At 42.1% G+C, this 19,706-nt stretch overlaps 1 protein-coding gene across 1 annotated transcript in view; it reads right to left on the bottom strand.

Annotated features, from left to right (window-relative positions):
• RGL1 (ral guanine nucleotide dissociation stimulator like 1) overlaps window positions 1-13,894 on the bottom strand; it is an 84,418-nt gene extending 70,524 nt beyond the window's left edge. Inside the window, exons 1-2 of the mRNA XM_082312199.1 lie at window positions 13,835-13,894; window positions 12,765-12,875 (exon numbers count right to left, since the gene is read on the bottom strand). Of these exons, the coding sequence (XP_082168325.1) occupies window positions 12,765-12,875; window positions 13,835-13,861 (138 nt within the window). The 5' untranslated portion in view covers window positions 13,862-13,894. The remainder of the gene's footprint in view (window positions 1-12,764; window positions 12,876-13,834) is intronic.
• Between the last annotated feature and the right edge of the window lie 5,812 nt (window positions 13,895-19,706).

Genomic DNA, 19,706 nt, shown 5'->3' with positions numbered 1-19,706 from the left:
AAAAGCAGGATCTGAGCACCCGGAGTTCTCATTGACCAGGAGGAGGTTGCAGGACTGCTGGAAAACCAGCCCACAACAAACTCCCATACTATGTTGCAATATGGCCCTGACATCTTCTGGACATTAAAGTTCTCATGATTCTTTTCATGCGTGCCTGTGTTCAATTTTATTCTGCCTCATTAAATATTTGCTGCAAACAAATTGAAACCAGAACTTTATAAACAGCAACACATAATAATTGTCATTTTAAACTAAACTAGAGGTTTTGCCAGATGCTATAGAGGAAGGTGAAGAAATAACACCCATAACATACAGAATAACCAGTCTAAAGGGAAAGACTCTTCTCAACTGCAGGAGGTGTTTGTTTTATAACTAAATCACAAAATGTTACATGTCTTGTGTTTTAATTCTCATATAGTATTCATGCAGTTGTTCTCATTATTAATATAAATGTCTAATCCTTTCTGAATCCTTCTCGACTCAGTTGGACTCAATTACTTTTTCCAGCAGTGACTCGTTCAGGTTAATTACACGCAATGTAAAATCACACATTTCTGACACCCCCCCCCCCCCCCCTTCCTTTTAACCCCACCAAACACTCCCTGGGGATAAAGCATCCCTTTTCCACTCGCTGTTTTAAATGCCTTTGCTATATCCTCCTATTCATTGCCAGTATTGAGCCCCAATCCTGTGAATATTTAACAAATGCTCTTATAGTTAAACCTGCATATCAACCCTAGTTGCACCAAGACGCAAATTTAACAGTCCTCACCTTCTCAGTGTCTCCAAATGCCAGCAATCCTTTCCCATCTATGGATCCCTTTTCTAGTTCTCTTATCTTTGAGATGAGGTAACAAGCATCAGCAATGAGTGAGGTGCTACTGTAATCTCCTTAGCAGTATTTTCTAAGCTTCACTTCATTCCCTGCTACAGCTTAATATTTGAGCTTGCTTTCTCAACTGTTGTTGCACGGTGGGCGAATGCTTCCACAGAATTCTGGACTCTCAGAAGTCCAGGTCTTCTCCCCAAGTGGTTTTAATTAATTCACTTCTGGTCCTAAATTGTTTCAATGTGCTGCTGTGCATTGTTAAGCAGCTGCTCCTTGCAGCATATATGCCACATGTGGAGAAGATATTCATGTGATAACACTACGAAGCCACTAAATAAATATTACCATGCAACTTTGACAGCTAATCCATCTCCCCCAGAACTTTTTCTAACATTTCAACCTCTTTGGTAACCTCAAAAAATAGCCTTTTTAAAGTCACATTGTTGCAAAAACACTTTTTTTTCCTCCTCTCTTTCCCACCTCCCCAAATAAAGGGGAACTTTACCAACGCCCAGGCAACAGCACTGCTGCCAAGTTTTAAGCCCCACCCAAATCACACTTTTGTGCTCTGTAACATTACAACATATTTCGGATAGTCTGTCTGGTGAAAATTTGTGACCGTGCTTTGAAAGTCATTTGGGTGAAAGATGCTGTAAGAATGCAAGATCATTATTATTTCACTTAGATACGTTTTTACTTTCCTTCTGGTCCCTAAATTACTGGTGGCATGGTGCTGAACTGAACTACAGTGCAGCTGTATTCAGGCACTAGTATGAGTTCATTTTGGTCCAAGGTAAACTGATTTCCATAAATAGTAAATGGATTTCTATGTCCAAAATGTAGAATTCCTCACTATAGCTTTAAAACTTTATTAAAAACAAAACAAAAAACACCCCACATTCTCATACATCTCAATAAAATTCTTATTCCAGAAGGTGTAAAAACATAACACAGACTTTATAGTTTGGCCCTAAACGCTGGTGTACTGCCCATGAAGAACTACAAGCCACATCTTAAGGGCTTGTATAGCCACTGAACATGAAAAGAGAGCATTTTGGGGGTGAAACAAGGGCAAAAGCAGTTCTGGGAGACTGCAGGGGCAAACCACAATGACTCCTTGGAGACAACTACTGGTCAGCTGCTCAGCCCTTTAGGAATGAGGTCTAGATGTATCTGTGTTAACTAGGAGGAGATACAGAAAAGTATGCAAATGAAACATATCAAAATACCATCCCAGTGTTCAAAGAATGGTCTGTCAACCCTGTCCACATCCACTGGACAAAAGCAGCTTTGCTGCTGTCTGAGCAATCCACTAAGAATCTAACATTTCAAATGCAAGAGGGATCCTCTGTTTTTCTGATGTTAAAAAAAAAAAAGGTCTTATGCATAAAGGTAACGTTTTACAGTCTCTGATACTGTCTTACTGGGGTGATAAACACCACTAAGACATCACACACATTTTGCCTCTGGTTTACAAGACACTACACACCAGCTACACAAATACAAGCAAGAACAGGATTCACACTGAGTTAGCATTCATTTACCCCTTTCACACAAGGTAACTCCACTTTCTTCGAGGGGCTAGGCCATGATCTGATCAGTTTGTGCTCACATCTTCACACAGCTGTACCCCCTTACACTGCTGGCTATAGGAAGCTATGCATTTAGAAAACAGATTCTTACAGCAGTAGCAAAAGATGCAAGTTCAAAGCATGCATTTACACACTGTCACTAAACATATTTTTAATTAGCTTTACCAAGGCTAAATTTAAATCCAAGCATGACTAACATGCTCGCAATGCTTCAGCCTGTTTCTTAAATGAAAACATCAAACCCAAAACTGTAAAACTAATGGTTTCTCCAGGGCTATTCTCTTTACAGCATCTTAGTCCAGTTCGCATGCTGCTTCTCCCAGGCTTTCCGATGACACATAGCCACATTCCTTGCCAACACTTCTTTAACCCAACAAGTGACCTAGATCTTCTAGCATTCAGAAAGAAAATGCCAGTTTCTTTGCAGAGTGAGCTGATGTTTTTGTTATTCCTTCCACTTATTTCTTCTTGAAAAAAGCAAATAAGATAACATTCAGTGGTGTTAGCAGCAAGACAGTTAAGATGCTACAATTCAGGGAGAACCTCTACCATCCAAGAAGCATAGTTTAAAAAGACAGGCATCCTGGCTATTGGAGGAATTCCCAGTGGGCGACCAATTATAGTACAGGATGTCGTTATATTCCTACTTGTCACAGGTAAACTGAAAATATGCCAAAAGCAAGTTTTCGTACACAAGCAGGCTGGCTGCGAGATTTCTGAAATGCAGTCACATGCAACCAGTGCAAAAAGAGAACAGTGGAGTCCCCAGCAACATTTGCTCAAGAGGCCTCCCTCACCTTTTGCTATTCCAGTTAATATAACAATCATTAGCAAGAGATGCCTCTGCACAGCCTTATAGGAAGGGAGGCTTCCTGTGTCTCTCTCCCTAGTTCCGTGTGGCCTCGCAGGAGTATCCTACAGCCTTAACTCAGTGTTAATAACACCTCAAGATTAAAGCACTGCCATCCTGTCACCCTTTGACAATTTGGAATGGGAAGTTTTAAACTCAACTGAGAGCATGATACCCTGTTACAAAGCCAGTTACCCTTCTAATTATGCATTTTGTATTTGGAACTGGGAAAGTAAAAGACAGTAATCTTTCAGGCTTCCATTTTAAAACTCATAATAAGCTCAGGATTCATTTTTGAGTGTCTGTTCCACACACAGCCTTTACCCAGCTGATGACCACATCAAAGAGTGCTACTTGGGATATTCCTGGAGCAGAGATCTGTGCCTGAACCAGGAAGGAAGGAGAAAAATATTCCATAAGAAGTCATTAATAAGGGCTACAATGCTATGGTACTACTATGCCCATAACTGAAGGAATGAACAGGAGGAAAAAGCCTACTCAAAACCAAAAGGCAAGCTGAATGAGATGCCAAGGCTTTCTTTTTGATAGCTATGTACCTGTCTACAGGTAAAATCATTCAGTTCCCTCTGAAATCTCCTATATATCTTCTTTGTGGGTCTCCACCAGTTGACAGGCATCTTCCACCATGCAAAAATCAATGTCAGTACACCCCATCCTTCTTCCTTCTCCATCTCCAAGACAGTTCCTTGGAGAAGATGGCATTTGGAGCAGACAATAGTGCAACCCAGTTTCCGTAGGGAGCCTGTCAGCTCCTTGGGAACTGCTTTTCTCCTTCTGCCAAACATACGGTCAGAACTACACCCTGGCCTTGGTCTGGGTGGTCGGGACAGGCCCCAGAAACCTAATTCCAAAGAGACTGACTTAGCCAAAAGGGACCAACATATGCTATAAACCGAGAGACAAAACAGCAAACTGGAGCGAGGACAGAGATCAGCCAAGTCCTTGCCTGCTGGTTGCACAGGAAACTACACTTGACCAGAACATCTGGGACCCAAGAGTAAGATAAAAAAGAAATCACAGAGCTGGCTCAAAAGGGCATATGGGAGGGCAGGAGCAGGCTCAGAGAAAATTTGAGGTTTTTCATGTTCCAAAAATGTTGATGGTTCCAGGCACCATTTAAATCTCAACCCATATTTAGGAGGTCAGTGTTGGAAAGAAAAAAATCCAAACTAAAACTTTTTTTCTGACATATTGTTCAAGTCAAAGAGAAGGCTATGTCCTAACTGGGATATAGATTAGTTAGACAGACATTTTTGTAATGTTTTTCTGCCTGAACTCTCCAACATAAGATTCCTGCCAATGTATGTGAATGTAGAGGTGTTTAGAAGCCAAACTTGTAGTCACATGCAGTGTGCAGTGCGAGACAATAATTCAAAATTAATTTTTAAAACACCACAAAATTCTCAGAAAAGGTAGCTATCAAATAATGTCAGTGTTAAAAAAAAAATAATGAAAGATTTGGTACTTTTCAGCTTTTTCCCTTTCAGAATTTTGAAGATATTTAAAGCACCCTTTTACAGCAATTCGTTTATAGTTTTGGAAGAACATGTTCTGCTATACACCCAACGTTATAGCATTAAAGACACCTTGAGAAAAGTAATGTTTTGAATCAATCTTTGCCTGAACAAACCCCAGAGCCAGAAGTTTGGCTGCAGCCAAAAAAAAAGAAAGCAGAAAGAAAAAAACATGTATCTAAAATCCACTCTAGACACATAACCAATAGCTAACTAAACCAGGCAGCACTGGGCATGAGGGAGCATAGTATTTCTCTGTTATCTGGATATTTAAGACTCAAAGGAAGAGCAGTCTGTGTCATCCATCAGTAGAGCAAGAAACTTGATGCTTGAGGGCTGGCTCTGAAAGCTTAGCAATCATTTAAGATACGGAGATACAGTCTCTATAGGCCTCCCCCGGTGCACACAGGCTTGGGGAAACTCCCATTCCTGGCTGCATTTCCTGCCCCAGTAAAAACTCCAGAGGCAGAGCGCAGGTCTCTTCCTCACTCCTTCCTGGATAAAGGACTCCAATAGGAAAAACATTTGCAAGCGTTAAGGAGGCCCTCCTCTCTCAAAGACTCATTCCTCTCTGCTTCCCTCAGATTCCTCAAGGGCTGGACACCGGTCACCCACCCCTCCCTAATCCCTGGAAGGGTGAGATAAAGCACTATCTAGCTGCTTATACAGGGAGGTCTACAAAAGTCATTTCACAGCATTTTAAAAACTCTTGTTTGCTTTTCATTTTGTAATCTTCTTGTCCATCTGCCCATACCACACCCATGCCTTTCAGCACTCATTTTCTGTGGCACTGCATCCACCCTATTCTTCTTACGCCACCGTTCCCCCTCCTCCAATTCCACAACAACATTTTCTAACACCGCTCTGCTACCTTTCTCCATCCACTTCTCAATATTCTGCTTCCCAGTGCATATTCAGACATTTGCACAAACGAGGCACTCTCTTCATCCATCTCCCCCCTCCCCAACTGCACTCCTCACTCCACCTGCCTTTCTCGTGCTGCCTCTAGAACAACAACTTCAAATCTAAAATTTGCCAGCGACCTCCTCTTTGCATACTGGTCTCCCCAGCAGCAGAAGGGACCAGCACCACTGTCTACCTTGAATTAACCAAGGCTTTACAGCCACACCTTTTCTTCATCAGCCTGGATAAGACTATGGGGGACTTATACCACAAAGTAGTGGCTCCCAAATGTTCCCCTCTGCAGTCTCTCTTCTCGTCTTCATCTCTTACTTACAACCAGCTCCCCACAATCGACTTCCCTCTCTCTGATTATACATCTTGATCTCTCTTTTTCTCTTGTCACAAACTCCCATCTTTTTCCCTCAAAAACTCAACTTCCATATCAATGAACTACCCCAATCCTCCCCTTCACTGCACACTTTCTTGCTCTTACATTTCCTCTTGGCTTAGAAACATACAATTGGAGGATGCTGTGTCCTGCTATCAAGGGAGATTACCTTATAATCCTCTTCAGCAACTGATCCAGCTCCAATGTTGATGCTGCTGGGTTCTTTGCTTCCTTCATTCTTGCTGGAGCATCACTCCACTATCTCACTGCTCTGATGATTTAAAACTTTCTTCTAATTTCTAACAATTTATACACCAGTCTATAGCTGGTGTGAATGGTTCTTTTCCCTCCCTTGCGCTTACTTCATTTTTTTTCATAGGTATTAATCATATACTCCCTAAGTCTTCATTTTGTTAAGCTAACTAAGCTATACTCTTCAGATTATAATCAGACATATTCATCATTTTTTTGATGATCCCAAAAGTCCTCTCCTCTCTCCCTTCCAGTTTAAATCAAAAAATGACCAGAATTACAGACTGTGAGCCAGGACTCTCTACAAGGGGGTTCATGCTTCCCATCTCTGCTGGCAATAATCTAAAACAACAGAGCATCACATTTGCTTTTTCTGTTTTGCATCATGCTGGTGGCTCACGTATCTTGTGATTGACTAATACACCCAAAGTTGGAAGGGACGAGGACAAAAAATATCATCCTATAGCAGAAATTATTTTAATTCATTCACAAACATGCCTTTGCATTCTGTGTTAGTTAATTTCAACCCACTTCTGTTAGAGCAATCCTGAATGTCAGCTGTAGGATATTTCCATCCTCCAGGTGTTTTCTTCCTCTGCCAGACCATCAGATTTTGTCAGCATGCTTCTGCTTTTATGTCACAGACCCTAATGAACACGACAGCAGTTCAGTCATGGAACTGACCCATGTAGAGCTCCTGTAGGCGCCTGTCTCCAGATCAACAGTCCCTCTTTCAGCTCGAGCTGCAGCAGCTGCTCTTTTTCAACAGGTCCTTCACCTACCTTATAATTCCTCAGTCTCTCCAGAGACTAATTTTTTTGAGTGATTTCAAGAGTAGACTTTCAAACAAACAGGTTAAACCCACAGCCTTTTTAAATCCAGAAGATCAGTTATCTTTGCGAGACAAATATCTCCTGCCTACCTAGACCACTCCTCCCCCACCCCAAATACAGGCACCACTGCTGTCCTCCAGTCATACAATGTCGTTTCTGACTTGACAGATTAATTAAAACTCCCTGCTGCTCGACTATCATTTCATACACCAGTTCCTTTGCAGTTCTGGGCTGGACACTGCCAGCTGCCCAGTGTGGGCACACATCAAGCTTTTGGGAAAAGACAAAAGACATGTGAAAGCCCCATGTGCCATCATTACCATCAATCTCCAGGTTCACCTTTGTCATCTTTATAGAAAACAGGCAAAAATTTATTTAGTTTTTTGTGTTATATGTGGATTAACTTTAATTCCTATCTCTGTCTGTGAAGCAGATTTATTTTTTTGTTGTTCTTATATGGCTGACAAACCTTTAGCTGTTTGTTTTCATTTGCTTTGTAAGGCTTGACTTTCAGCAACTCTTATTTTATCTCTTAGATACAGCTTTCTCTGCTGACAAGAACTTTTCTCTATTTGTCAAAACCTAATTCTAAAAAAAAAAAAAACAAAACAAAACCCAAACTTGTCTTTTTTAGATGATTATTCCCACACCCTTTTCTGAAAGTTTTTTTCCCCTTATTCAACTAGAAGTCAAGGTAGCGTTTGCAGTTTTGACTCACAAACTTCCAAGCTCACACATTAAGCTATCTGAACTTCCTGCTCCACTTGACTTCACAAATACTTCCCACAGTTTCCAAGTGTGTCACTGTAAAGCTAAGCATCTCACAGACCTACTCTACTTACCTTTCTACAGAATTTAATCATTTCCTGAAAATCAATTTAAGGCAGACCCCACTGACAGAGCATCACCTCCTATTGGATCAGTCATATTTGATGAAGGAATCAGCTGACAATAGTATCTACTTCCTTGGTTCAATTCTTGTCAGTTGCCAAGAACATTCGCCCATCCGGGTAGTCTTAAACCACTTGCCTCTTTGCTGTTTATTTAATTTTCTTCCTGCGTTACTGTCTTACACCATTCATTCTTTCCTCTTTCCATCACTGTAAGGCCCATTCTGCTAGCCCCTAGCCCTGGTGCATCTTCAGTGCATGCATCTGCTGGCATCTGGCACAAACACAACCACCAGGCCAATTACCCTCACTAGAAAGGCCCTTTTTCCTTCCCCTCTTTCTTCAATTTTGTCCACTCCATAGTCAAGCAATTTCAGTATTTTAATTTAATCTCATACCACATCTGCAGTTGCAGCTCCTCAAATGCTCCAGCCCTTGTTCCTCTTTGCAAAGGACCCCTTGAACAATTCTCATTTTCACCATTTGACAAGTGCAAAGTTTCTCTCATGTGGTCCTCCTCCGATCCTTTCACTTGTCTAGTGGATCCAATCCCACCTCATAGCACTTTCTCTTGTCTTTTACCTCCCATAGTCCGACTACTCTCCTAGTCAAAATCTCTTTCAGTCTCTCACCTCTTAAACATTCCCTCCATCTCTCCACTTACATCTCTACCTGCTGCTTTCTCCTTTCTCTTTCAACTAACTGTTTACTTTTCAGTTTACTATTTACAATAAATCACTGACTGGAGTTCACCTTTTCCAATGCCATTCATACTCTGTCAGCGTACTGCTCCTGGCAATGGAAATTCAGGTGTTTAGCAGCTGGTCCACTTTTACAGCTACCGCTTTACTGTTCTTATCTGCTTCTGGCTACAGTATGATTCAGCTTGTCTCTGTTTCATTTCATGGGTACCTGGCTGTCAGTTAAAGGTCAAAAAATCCCACAGAACTCTAAACTTTTCACCTGTCTTTTCTGCTTTGGTGCCTTTTCTTCATGGACAATAGCACCATCCTGTTTGACACACAGGGTGCCAGCCTCCCTACAGGCTGTCTTTACATCCTCAGAGGTAAGCTGAATCTAATTTTTTAGGTTCTTTCTGTGTCATAGTTTTAAAATACAACCTTCTCTTTCTAGCCACATCATTAAAATTCCTTGCTGCACTCTCAAACCTTCTATTCCAGTTACCAATATGCCTTTTTCTGTAGCCTGACGTAATGCCATTCAAAATGATGCTGAATGTCCACTCAAAAGCCTGCTGCAGAAAGCATTCTCCTCATCCCCTCTTTTGAGCTTGCCATCCATCTATACAAATCTCTACTTCTCCATCCTTCTTTCTCACAAAGAAGTTAGGCCATGTATCTCAGTTTCCATGGCCTTCATGGCTTGTTCCCAATCTCCACATCACCTCTCTCAAGATCCTGGAGACCTCTCAAGGTCGATCCTGGAGACATCAAAACCCTCTTCATTTTCAAAAAATGCCTTCATGCTTTCTCTTGTTGAACCTGTCGTGTTTGGGCAGTATTCTCTCTCAACATCTCCAGAAGTTACATTTGACTTTTGAAGTTTTGTTAAGATTCTCCATTGCCTTGATGTCTACAAATAACTTGAGAAAAATCAGACTGTTGCAAAACTGATACAACTGCCTCAGATACCAATCATCAGCTGAGACAACGTATATGTGCAGACAAGCCTCATCTGATATTTAGTCTGCAAGTTCTTTTTAGTCAGAATAGTGCTTTTGTGCAGCATCTATCACAATACTGAGCTACTACTAAGGCTTTTAATATTTCACAATACTCTAGTGCCTGAAGTCTTAAGCTTCACTAAATATTTAGTGACAAAAACAGTAGCTATTATCAGCATCCTTCGATGTCTAATATTAAATTTAAAGCTAAGAGGTTTGGTGTTTACACAAAAGCTTCACACTTTTGAAAATTATGGAACTGCTGATGACTGCATAAGTCACAGCCTGATTGTCTTTTTCTTTTATTAATTGTAGAAGTTTGAAACATGGAAAAGACATTTCTATATTTAAATAGGCAAGTGTTTACGGTGCTTAAGCTGTAATCTTATGATTGGTTTTTAAACAGACCATTCTCTCATAACAGGGCCAACCATTCAAGAACCCTGGATGGGTTCTTAGGATAGAGAATTTTAAGAAAGGTTTATTAGATTTCTTGAAACATAAAAGATCTAAGTTCATTCACATACTGGTACCGAACGTACTTAAGCAAGATTTCAAGCTTCTCAGTAATTAAAGGAATTGGTAACAAATCCCAACACACTCAGAATAAATAAGACCTTTTATATTCCTTTCAACACAGAGACTATGAAATTTTCAGTTGGATCTGCATTTCTCTCAGACACATCAAATAATTTACCACTAATGGTTTTCAGCTGAAAAGCCTCCAAATCACCTTACAAATGCAGCACCACTAAGAACTAATCACTCTGGAACCACTCAATCAAACCCCTGCTCTGATACCACGCAATATTTAATAGCCACATGCAACATCGAGGTTTGAAAAGACTTGGGCTTTTCAAATCACAAGGAACTTGACCTGCACCAATAAACCATGAGAAGCTCAGTGCCTCAGAGAAGGTCAAACTGCTAAGTAGACCTTTACAGGACACAAACTGACATTGAAAAAGTAACTTTTTACAAAGTAAATCCACGCATGCATATAATAAGTAACAGAGTTACTATATTCAGTACAAGGAAGGCTCAACACTTGCTGATGTACAAATAGGTTGTTCCCATACTCGTCAGTTGACCTTGAGTCTTCAACCGAAGCCTGACTTACAGCACCATCAAAAAAAATTAAGATCAACACTGATAAATCCAACAGCTTATTAATTTAGTGCTATGAATTTCAAAGCACAGGAAAAAAAAATTATCATAAAACCCTATAAGCTTCAGATAAAAAAAAAAAAGAAAAAATCACCTGATGACAATTATAAAAGAGACAATTATGCTTTTCAAGGCAAAACTGCTGGGGGTGGGGATGGCTATTCACAAATAACGTTCTGGGTTAGAGGCTATTTATTGACTTTGGGACCACAGTAAAGCCATTAATAAAACAAGATCACAAAAAGAGCTTAAAATATTTTATGTTCTGAAGAGCTTAAGGGAAAAAAACAGCCCATATGTTTAAAAATATTTTTAAATAATACGCATGAGATTTTTTGCTTGTGAAAGATACCAGCCTGGAAGCTGAAGTCACAATTTATGCCCAGAACAGGTGCGGACTTCTGACACACTGCCTCCTTCCCCACAAACAGGGCTCGATTCTGACCTGAAAAAACACTAACACTAGCCACAGAAAGCCAAAAGTCACCTCCGTGACCTTGCAGTCCCTTGTCCTCCTATTAAGATCGACACCATCAGCTGTGGTGATGATCTCAGGAACACATATGCACTCTTCCTTTGAGAATATGACAAAAACCTGGCAAACTCCTTCTACATACAAGGAACAACACAGCTGAAACAGGATAAAATTCTACTTTTCTAAAGTATGTTTATGGGACACAGACAGGTTCAAAATCAACCCCACCTCTTACACAAAACCACCAGCTGTGAAATTTACAGGAGCTCAAAAATGCTTTCTAATATTTTTCCTAGTAAAAACAGGAGGCAGAGATGGGAAGTCTACCACTCAAAGGAAGCAGATTTGAAATTATCTGTTCTGATTAGAACTCTATGTACTTCTTGAAAATATGGGAAGGGAGATTCTAAGCACTATCTGTAGGACAGAATTTGCTTATCTTTCTTGACTGTGGTTTCAGCACTGCTGTATTGCTTTATGTCATGGAACTTCACAAGAAAATTATCTGATATAAATCTCAGGGCAGTTTTAAAAGTCTTTAAAATACCAACCCAGATACTACATCAAACCAAGTTCTTACATTATTGCCTTTGATCCCAAAGAAAATATATAAACATAACAAAATAATATGAAAGTTATAGCCACCTCCTGAAGACCTGGCTCAAACTGCCACAGCTGCACTGATTCCAGTGAAGTGAGGACATTTTGTATCAGCTGGGGGCTTGGCCTGACAAAGGTGAAGGCACTCAGCAGCATGCCAAATTGAGTGCGTGTGCATTTAAGCTCCTTTTACTTACCACTAAAGCCTTCATGCTTTGAAATACACCTTTGAAAAACAGTACAGAGCTGTAATTCTTGCAGAAATACAGACAACTAATTTCTCATCTGGCTGAGAAAGCAATACGAAAATGAGACCCAAACCCATATTCACTTAAGTTTTGAGGAAGTTTCTGCTAACTTTTGAGAGAGCTTCATTAGTCAAAACACGCTATTTGTTTGGGAGACCTGAGCTAGGTTCCTAACAGCAGAAATGAGCCGTAGCCCTGTCTGAAATAACTGTTAAATGTTCAGCTTCTCAGGCCATAAGCTAAGATCCTTGTTCCCGCACTACATATCATCTGATCCATGGCCACAACTGGTCAAATCTTTTTTACACATCAAGAAAAGAGGAAGAGTCAACACAAGGAGAGAGTTATTTCAGACGACCCAGACAGACAACTCCAGTGTTTTGGGTTTTTTTAAATAGTGAGAGCAGTCAGTGCTAAAAGTTAATATCATAACGATTCATGTGGAATTCAGCTCCCTGGAGCAGGCTCCAAAGTCCATGAGCAGCCTTCCAAAATGCCACCGCGCCAGCTTCACTTACCCCTAGCCATCTTGCTCCTTTGTTGGCAGCCTGCTGAATCTGCACTCTTTTCAGGGTGACATGGTAAACAGCTCCCTCTTCTACTTCTTCACCCCAGTCCTGAATTGTGCTCTGCCAGGAAAAGGGGAAAGAAAAAAGAGTAAGAGAGAAAGGAACATTTTCCCTCTTCTGCTAACCACAATCTATACCAGGTGCTCTCCTGCTTCATGCGGAGCTGAGGGCAGAAGATGGGCTGCACAAAGTAAATACAACAATCAAAGCAATACGGGATACTTTTAGATTGAGGGAACACTGGAGATATTCTTGGCAAGCTGTCCTTTCCTGTGGTATCAAGATACCCTGACTTTCCATTTAACTATTTTTCCTAGACTAGCACATATTTTAAATAGTTGTATAAAGTCTTTTCTAAGGAAATAGTTTGGTTTTGATTAGCAGTCTTCTCTTCCCTCTCCCTCCCCCTTCCCCCTTTTCTAAAGCAATTAATCTCTTTGGCCTTTCATTTATGGAAGGAATTGCACTTTTTAAAACTGTTGAATTACTTAGGCAGACAGCCTTTAAACTTCGAAGCTAACAAGCATTTAAAATACAGCAACCCTTTATTTCTTTTGACAGGAGGGATCTAAAGCACTTGTGGTTTGCTTTTCCAAAACCTATTATTTCAAGCTACAAAAAACTTTACAGAGTCGAGGCTTTAAAACTCACAAATAATAGAAAGCGGATGAAAAAAAAAAAAAAAAAAGTGCAACGTCTTCCAAACTTTAACTGAACATGTGCTGCAATGACTCCTCATTTCCTAGATTATTAACCGTACAAAAGAGCGCAAGCCGCTGCAACGCGGACAGAAAACATGCATCTGAATTTCTCCAAAGGGTAACTAACTTCCCTCTCTGGAGCACTCTCTTCATCCCCTCCGTGTCAGGCACACACACACAGTTACTCGTGAAGATAAGCATCACTCGGAAGCGAGGAAGAGCAGAGAGGCTCCGGGAGGCAGCGGGCGGCGCGCCCGGCCACCCCCGGCCACCGGCACCCTGCGGGCAGGGGAAGAGGGGGACGGGACGCCCGGTTACCATTTTAGCTTTCCACAGCAATTTCATTCTCGATGCCTTCTCGGGCGCCTCGACGGGGCACGCCGCCGCTCCGCCCTGTCAGCGGCCGCCGCCGCCGCGGGCCGGGCCGGGCCGAGCCGTGCGGCCCCTCGGCTCCGCGGCGCGGGAGGCGGGAGGGCGGGCGGCCGCGCCAGGCCCCGCCTCGGCCCGGCCCCGGCCCCGGCCCCGCCGAGGGGCTTCCTGTTTATCGCGGGCAGCCCCGGCCGAAAAGTTACGGCGCGCCCGGTCGTCGCCGCGCAGAGCCGCGCCGGGACCGGCAGCGGGGCTGCAGCTGCCCGGGGGAGGCCGCCCGAAGCGGGGCGTCCATCCGCCCGCGCCCCGGTGGCCCCGTGAGAGGGACAAGGTGCGGCGCGTCCTGCTCGGCTTCCAGCGGGGCCGGGGCGCGGAGGAAACGCCTCCTTCCAGCCTCCGCCAGCCGTCGCCCGGGTGCAGCCGCGCACCGGCGCCCTGGCGGGGCAGAGGGGAGCGGCGGCGGCCGCTGCCCGCGGGCAGCCGGGGGCAGGGGCGGGGAGCAGAGGGGCCGCCCTGGGGCTCCCTGCCCGCTGCTGCCGGGTTTTGACCGTTCTAGAATAAAAAAAACAAATAGGCAAAGGCAGGAATTTTAAGCCAGGCTTAATTTTAAAAACTTATTTATACGAGTTTGAAAGTGAAGAAATGAAACGTTAGAGTAAACCCTGACACCGCTGCTAGCGGCAGTACTCTGCGTTGTCGTAGTCCTGCTCTGCAGAGGCGTGAGGAGCCTGCCCGGCACTCGCCCACCGGGCAATTCAGGTGGCTCAGACAGGAGCAGAGAGAGGGCCTTCCTCCTCCTCCTCCTCCCGCCCCGGCCAGCCAGGCGGTGCCAGGGCAGGCAGCCCCCACCGTGCTGGCTGGGGGGGCAGCCGCAGGCCCCGCAGCCCTCTGCAATCCCATCCTGCGACCCTCAGCAGAAAACCTCACTCTGACAGGGAGATGCAGAAAGAGTGGGGACGGGGGATGCGCAGGTGCGTAGCAGCAGGTAAGAAACCGGTGATAAACAGTGGAGCCATGAAGAGCGAGGAGCAGAGATGTGGGCTGTGCAGCCAGAGATGTGGAGGGGAACACGGCTGAGTTCCTGGTTTGGGGAGATAAAGTTTAGGGTGATGGGAAACTGGAGGCATAGGGAAAGCATTCCCACCTCTTGGACCTGTACAACTGGCATTAGGAAACAAATCCTGACTGTTTTCACCTGTCTTGCCTCAAGAGAATGACACTTCTTATGCAAGAAGAAAAGTTTCTCATACTGATTCTGTAATCAATAGATTATAGTCTATCATATTTCCCACTTATCTCTTTATATAGACTAAAACCACAATATCTTTGTTTTTCTTCTGTGGGAGTCCCTTGCTCACAGACAAGCCTGTATGAACCATGATCATAATCTCTGTATAAGCACTAGCTGCAGACATCAGCATGCTAACACAAGGATCTCAAACCACCTTAAAAACACTAACTTAAGTTGCCTCTTGAGCTGTCTTTAGTTACCTGGTTTTTTTAGACTTACAAATGAAAGCAGAGAGGAGTTGAGTGCACAAATTACTGTACAAGTCAAGGAAAGCCGTAAGAATTGAACCAGAGAGTTCAGATCTCCTGAACCTCAGCACTAACCGTCAGTATATTAACAAATTTGCACAGAAGTGTTACTACCAATTATCTGAGGAGCAGTGTTGGTTCAGAGAGACGATTATCACTTGCAGCTGTTAACATGAGGAAGCATATGAAAGCAAGGAACATTATTTTAAGCTACGAAACCAAGACTGAGCTGTGTTGTCACGGGTGACTTGATCTGATTATTTGCCAGGCTGTGCACTTAGTTTATTTGTGTAATACTGAAGTGATCCAGAATATGCTGAGGCAGATAGAGACTTTAATAATCTGACTAAAATATATTGTAGCATACAAATCAAAGTCTAGCTTTTCCAAAGTCCCTTGGCTGCTCCTGTAAAACTGCACAGAGCATTTTGAATGCTTTAGATTTTGAAACTGGTTTTCCACATCATAATTTTTAGGTGCAAAAAATGGCTGCTGCATTGAATTCATGTAGCTAGCCCAGCAGGCATGCAAGCAGTTTCAGAACAAATTGCTATTGAACAGGACAAACATATGTTAGCATATGACAATGGATATCCAGCTACAAGGAACATAACACCAAAGCCAAATAATTATTCTGTATTGAAATAAAAGCTTTATTGTGCTATGATGTTCTGGTGCCACAATAAGTGCGGTAGTGCCGCTACCATTACTTTGGATGGCAGACACCAAAAACTGGCAGTTATTTCTAACTGTTTCTTTAATAGTAAGAAAATGGCAGTGAGTTAATAAAGTGGGAAGGAGCACACGTGTTTGACTCAATTTAGCTACTGTTGAATCACACATTTGAGACTGGGTCCTTAGGGAACACCTTCTCATGGAGAGACAAGCTCAGGGCTTTTCTTTCAAGGCAGGGCACAAGCCCTCTCATGGATGATGTTTCTGAATCCTCTTGGTCACTGACAAGGGGCACAGAGAAGCTCGGTCAGGAAGCAGTGCCAGATGAACTCATGCAGTTTAGCAAGTAGCAAAAAACCTACCCTTTTATTAATTAGATTTGCCATTAGTCATGCTTAGAGTTAAGAGTACGCTATTTTCCAGACTATTTTTAGTGAGATATGGTGCCCAGACTTTGTAACATTAGACACAGATACACCTTTCCAAAAAAACCCACAAATCGAAATCAAAGTGAAAGGTTATGGGACAGACAGTAATCATGCATATAATTCTGTAGCATATCAAAATGCATCCTACTTTTGTAACAGTATTTTGAATGTACACGTTGTCTTTCATCCTAACAGACTGCAAGGACTGCACAAACAAGATACTGTATAAACTGCACCACTGGCACGTGGTCACCCCTGGGTTGCTGAACAAGAACCTGCAACACACACAATGCATTGGAATACAGGGCAATAAGGGGAGACAGAAATTTTGGCCAAGGTGATGAGGTCTGTATGGCAACAGATACGTGTATTTTGCAAGGACAGAGAGTTACCTACGCTCTTCCAGATTTGAAGTGTCATACAGTCTAAATCACACACAAATGCTAATCTTTACCCCTAGATCCCAGCTCTGCCAACGTGCACCTGAGATGGCAAATTGTTGTTATCTGCGTTTTTCCAGCATCATCCATCCTTTGCTGTCATGGGTGCTAAATGCACTTGTGAAGGCAAATATACTTAAAGAAGCAGCTGTTTCCCAGCTCAACAGATTTCTGAGTGAGCCTTGAAGATGATACATTTACAATGGGATATTTGGTTCTGTAGTGTCCTCAGTCAGCTGATCCGGGAGGGAAGGATCAGAATCAGCCTGAAGGAAAAATTCATTGTCTATGCCAAGAGTTATTGCTGTTTAAGGATGAGGCAAAAGTAACACAATATTTAAATAGTTTGTCTTTTGTAGGAACCTTCAGTATTTACTTGATTGAAATCTTAATCTAGTTATGTTGTTTACTTACCCCTTAAATTGGTTTACATGATTAAGCTTCTAGAAACTGTTTCCATTAATTAGTTCAGCTGCAAGGCGAAAGCTGCAAGATGGCCAGGACAACACACAGTGCAACTTAGTCTGGCAAATTAATTTAATCTTCCTTTAGCCCCTACCTAGTGTGCCAGTTAAGAAAAGCATGTAAGCAGTAGCTTTACTTTAGCATGAGCTTAAAACACTCACATCAAAAGAACTAAATTCTTAAGATTCTTTGATGAACTGGACCTTAGACCCTGAACTCAAAGTGAATTGCAGGTTCAAACCTCCATGGGACCGAATCTTCTCCCCACAAGAATTACATCAAACATTGCATTGCAAAAAGCCCAGCGATCACATTTTCAACAGATTTTCAGTGAAAAACTGTTTATCCAAATCCTCTGCCAATTGTAATATTGCCGTTTTCTAGTTCCTTGGAAGTCTGGAGATAACCGTCTCACTTGGGAAAAGGATATTTGTAAGTTGGGGTGGTATCTTCATTAAAGCAGCTGACAGGGGATGGGATAGTGTTTTCCAACACAGTGTGCCTTTCTTATGCCACAGTATTTTCTTCTTTCCAGCTAAACAAAGAGGTCAATTTAAATATATTACCTCTTTTGACAGACTTTGTCTGTATTTATATCATCAGATCTCATAGCTACAACAACATTGTTACATGGAATATAAGAAATTTCTCTCAGATTGGTCAAATCTCTCAAAGTGAATGAAACGTGCTGTACTGACTACAAATTTAACAGAAGGACCCACTTTAACTCCAACTCCTGTCATTAACTTCTACCAAAACATGCATGTCTGTGTATGTATACATAACATACATGTATTTATTTGGCCTTTTAGAGAGAAAGGATTATGCTCAGTCTAGGCTCCTAAAAACCTGCCTTCTGTCCAAACACTGATTATTTAATACTGGAAAGAAGGAAAAGCATATGTAACATTTAACTTCCATTTAGTTGCGTTCTAAGACCATTATGTAGTGTTCAACCACTTGTTTGAGACCAAGAGACAGGATCGGAATGCACAGGAAAACGTGAAGACAAAGCAGGCTCTGATTAATCTAAAAGATGTTCTGTAAAGATTTCAAGGACTGAAGGAAGCATGAAGAAGTATAAGAACAGTCTGCAACTCACTTTAGTAGATCTGCTCTTTTGCTGTTTCAACAGACTTTAATCATGAAACTGATCTATACGAATGAACCACACTCATGGTCAATGTTGTGTTAAATATTTGGTTCTTTCCGAATCATGTTCACACGCAATAACTACATTCCTGCCATAAGCAATCCCTGCGTCTGCCCTTTCTACTGAATCAGAATTGTTCCTCTAATACATCGGAGCATGTATTCCCTCCCCCCCGCAACAAGAAAGAAATACAAATCCACTTGTGAATGCAACCTTACACTTCTCACAGTGAAATGTTATATAAGAAAATACTTTGGGGTCTGGAAAGTTCTCAAACTGCAGATCATTGACCACTTACAGCCCAACAAGAACTTCCCGACTGTCCACAGAGAAATAAGTTAGTCACAGAGTGATGATTTTTCCTTGTTTTCAGCTGTTGCTACAGCTGGCATGCAGACGCTTTCATGAGAAGACAAAGCAAAAGACCTATAAACCAGCTGGAAATAAAGAACAGCTAGTCTTGCTGCCTCTGCTAGGGGCCTAACAGAAGGAGAAGAGGAAACAGAAATCAGAGATACCCAAATAAGGAAAATATTCAGGAGAGCAAAGGAAAAGGACAAAGTAACCAGGTGATGGAAGAATCACCCCACACAGCTTCTCCATGAGAGAAAGGCATGGCACAGCCTAAAAGGAAAGCAGCCAGGTACCAGAGATCTGTATGCAAATTAATTTCACTGGGAAAGGATGCTCAGTGGGAGATGGGAAAGAAAAACACACAACTGTCTCTTTTTTTTTTCCAAAAAAGGGAAAACACTCCTTGCATTACAAAAAATGTTAAGTTAGGCCATGGTTTCAAGATGTTCCTTTCAATGGCAGTGACAGCTCAAGCAGTTTCTACTCCCTGGTGCTTGATTGTGCCAGGGGCTAGAATTGTTTGTATCTAGTAACCATGCCTTTGCATTAAATGTTTTTCCAATATTACATTTTTTTTCTTTTTTTTTTTTTTTTTAAGAAGCAATGGCTACCACCTCAAGGGTACTACCTATACATGTGCAACTGTTAATTGGAAGAGAAGATTCCACAGGACAGTCTTGTCTGTTCATCCTGTAGAAAATAAGAGAATCTATCACATAGAATAAAGTCTGCCCAAAGAGACACCCGTGCAATGCATGATGCATTAG

The sequence above is a fragment of the Platalea leucorodia genome (assembly GCF_965183815.1).
Source record: "Platalea leucorodia genome assembly, chromosome: 5".
Lineage (NCBI taxonomy): Eukaryota > Metazoa > Chordata > Aves > Pelecaniformes > Threskiornithidae > Platalea > Platalea leucorodia.
Note: the sequence above shows the minus strand (reverse complement) of the source record. Positions and strands in the feature narration are given on the sequence as shown.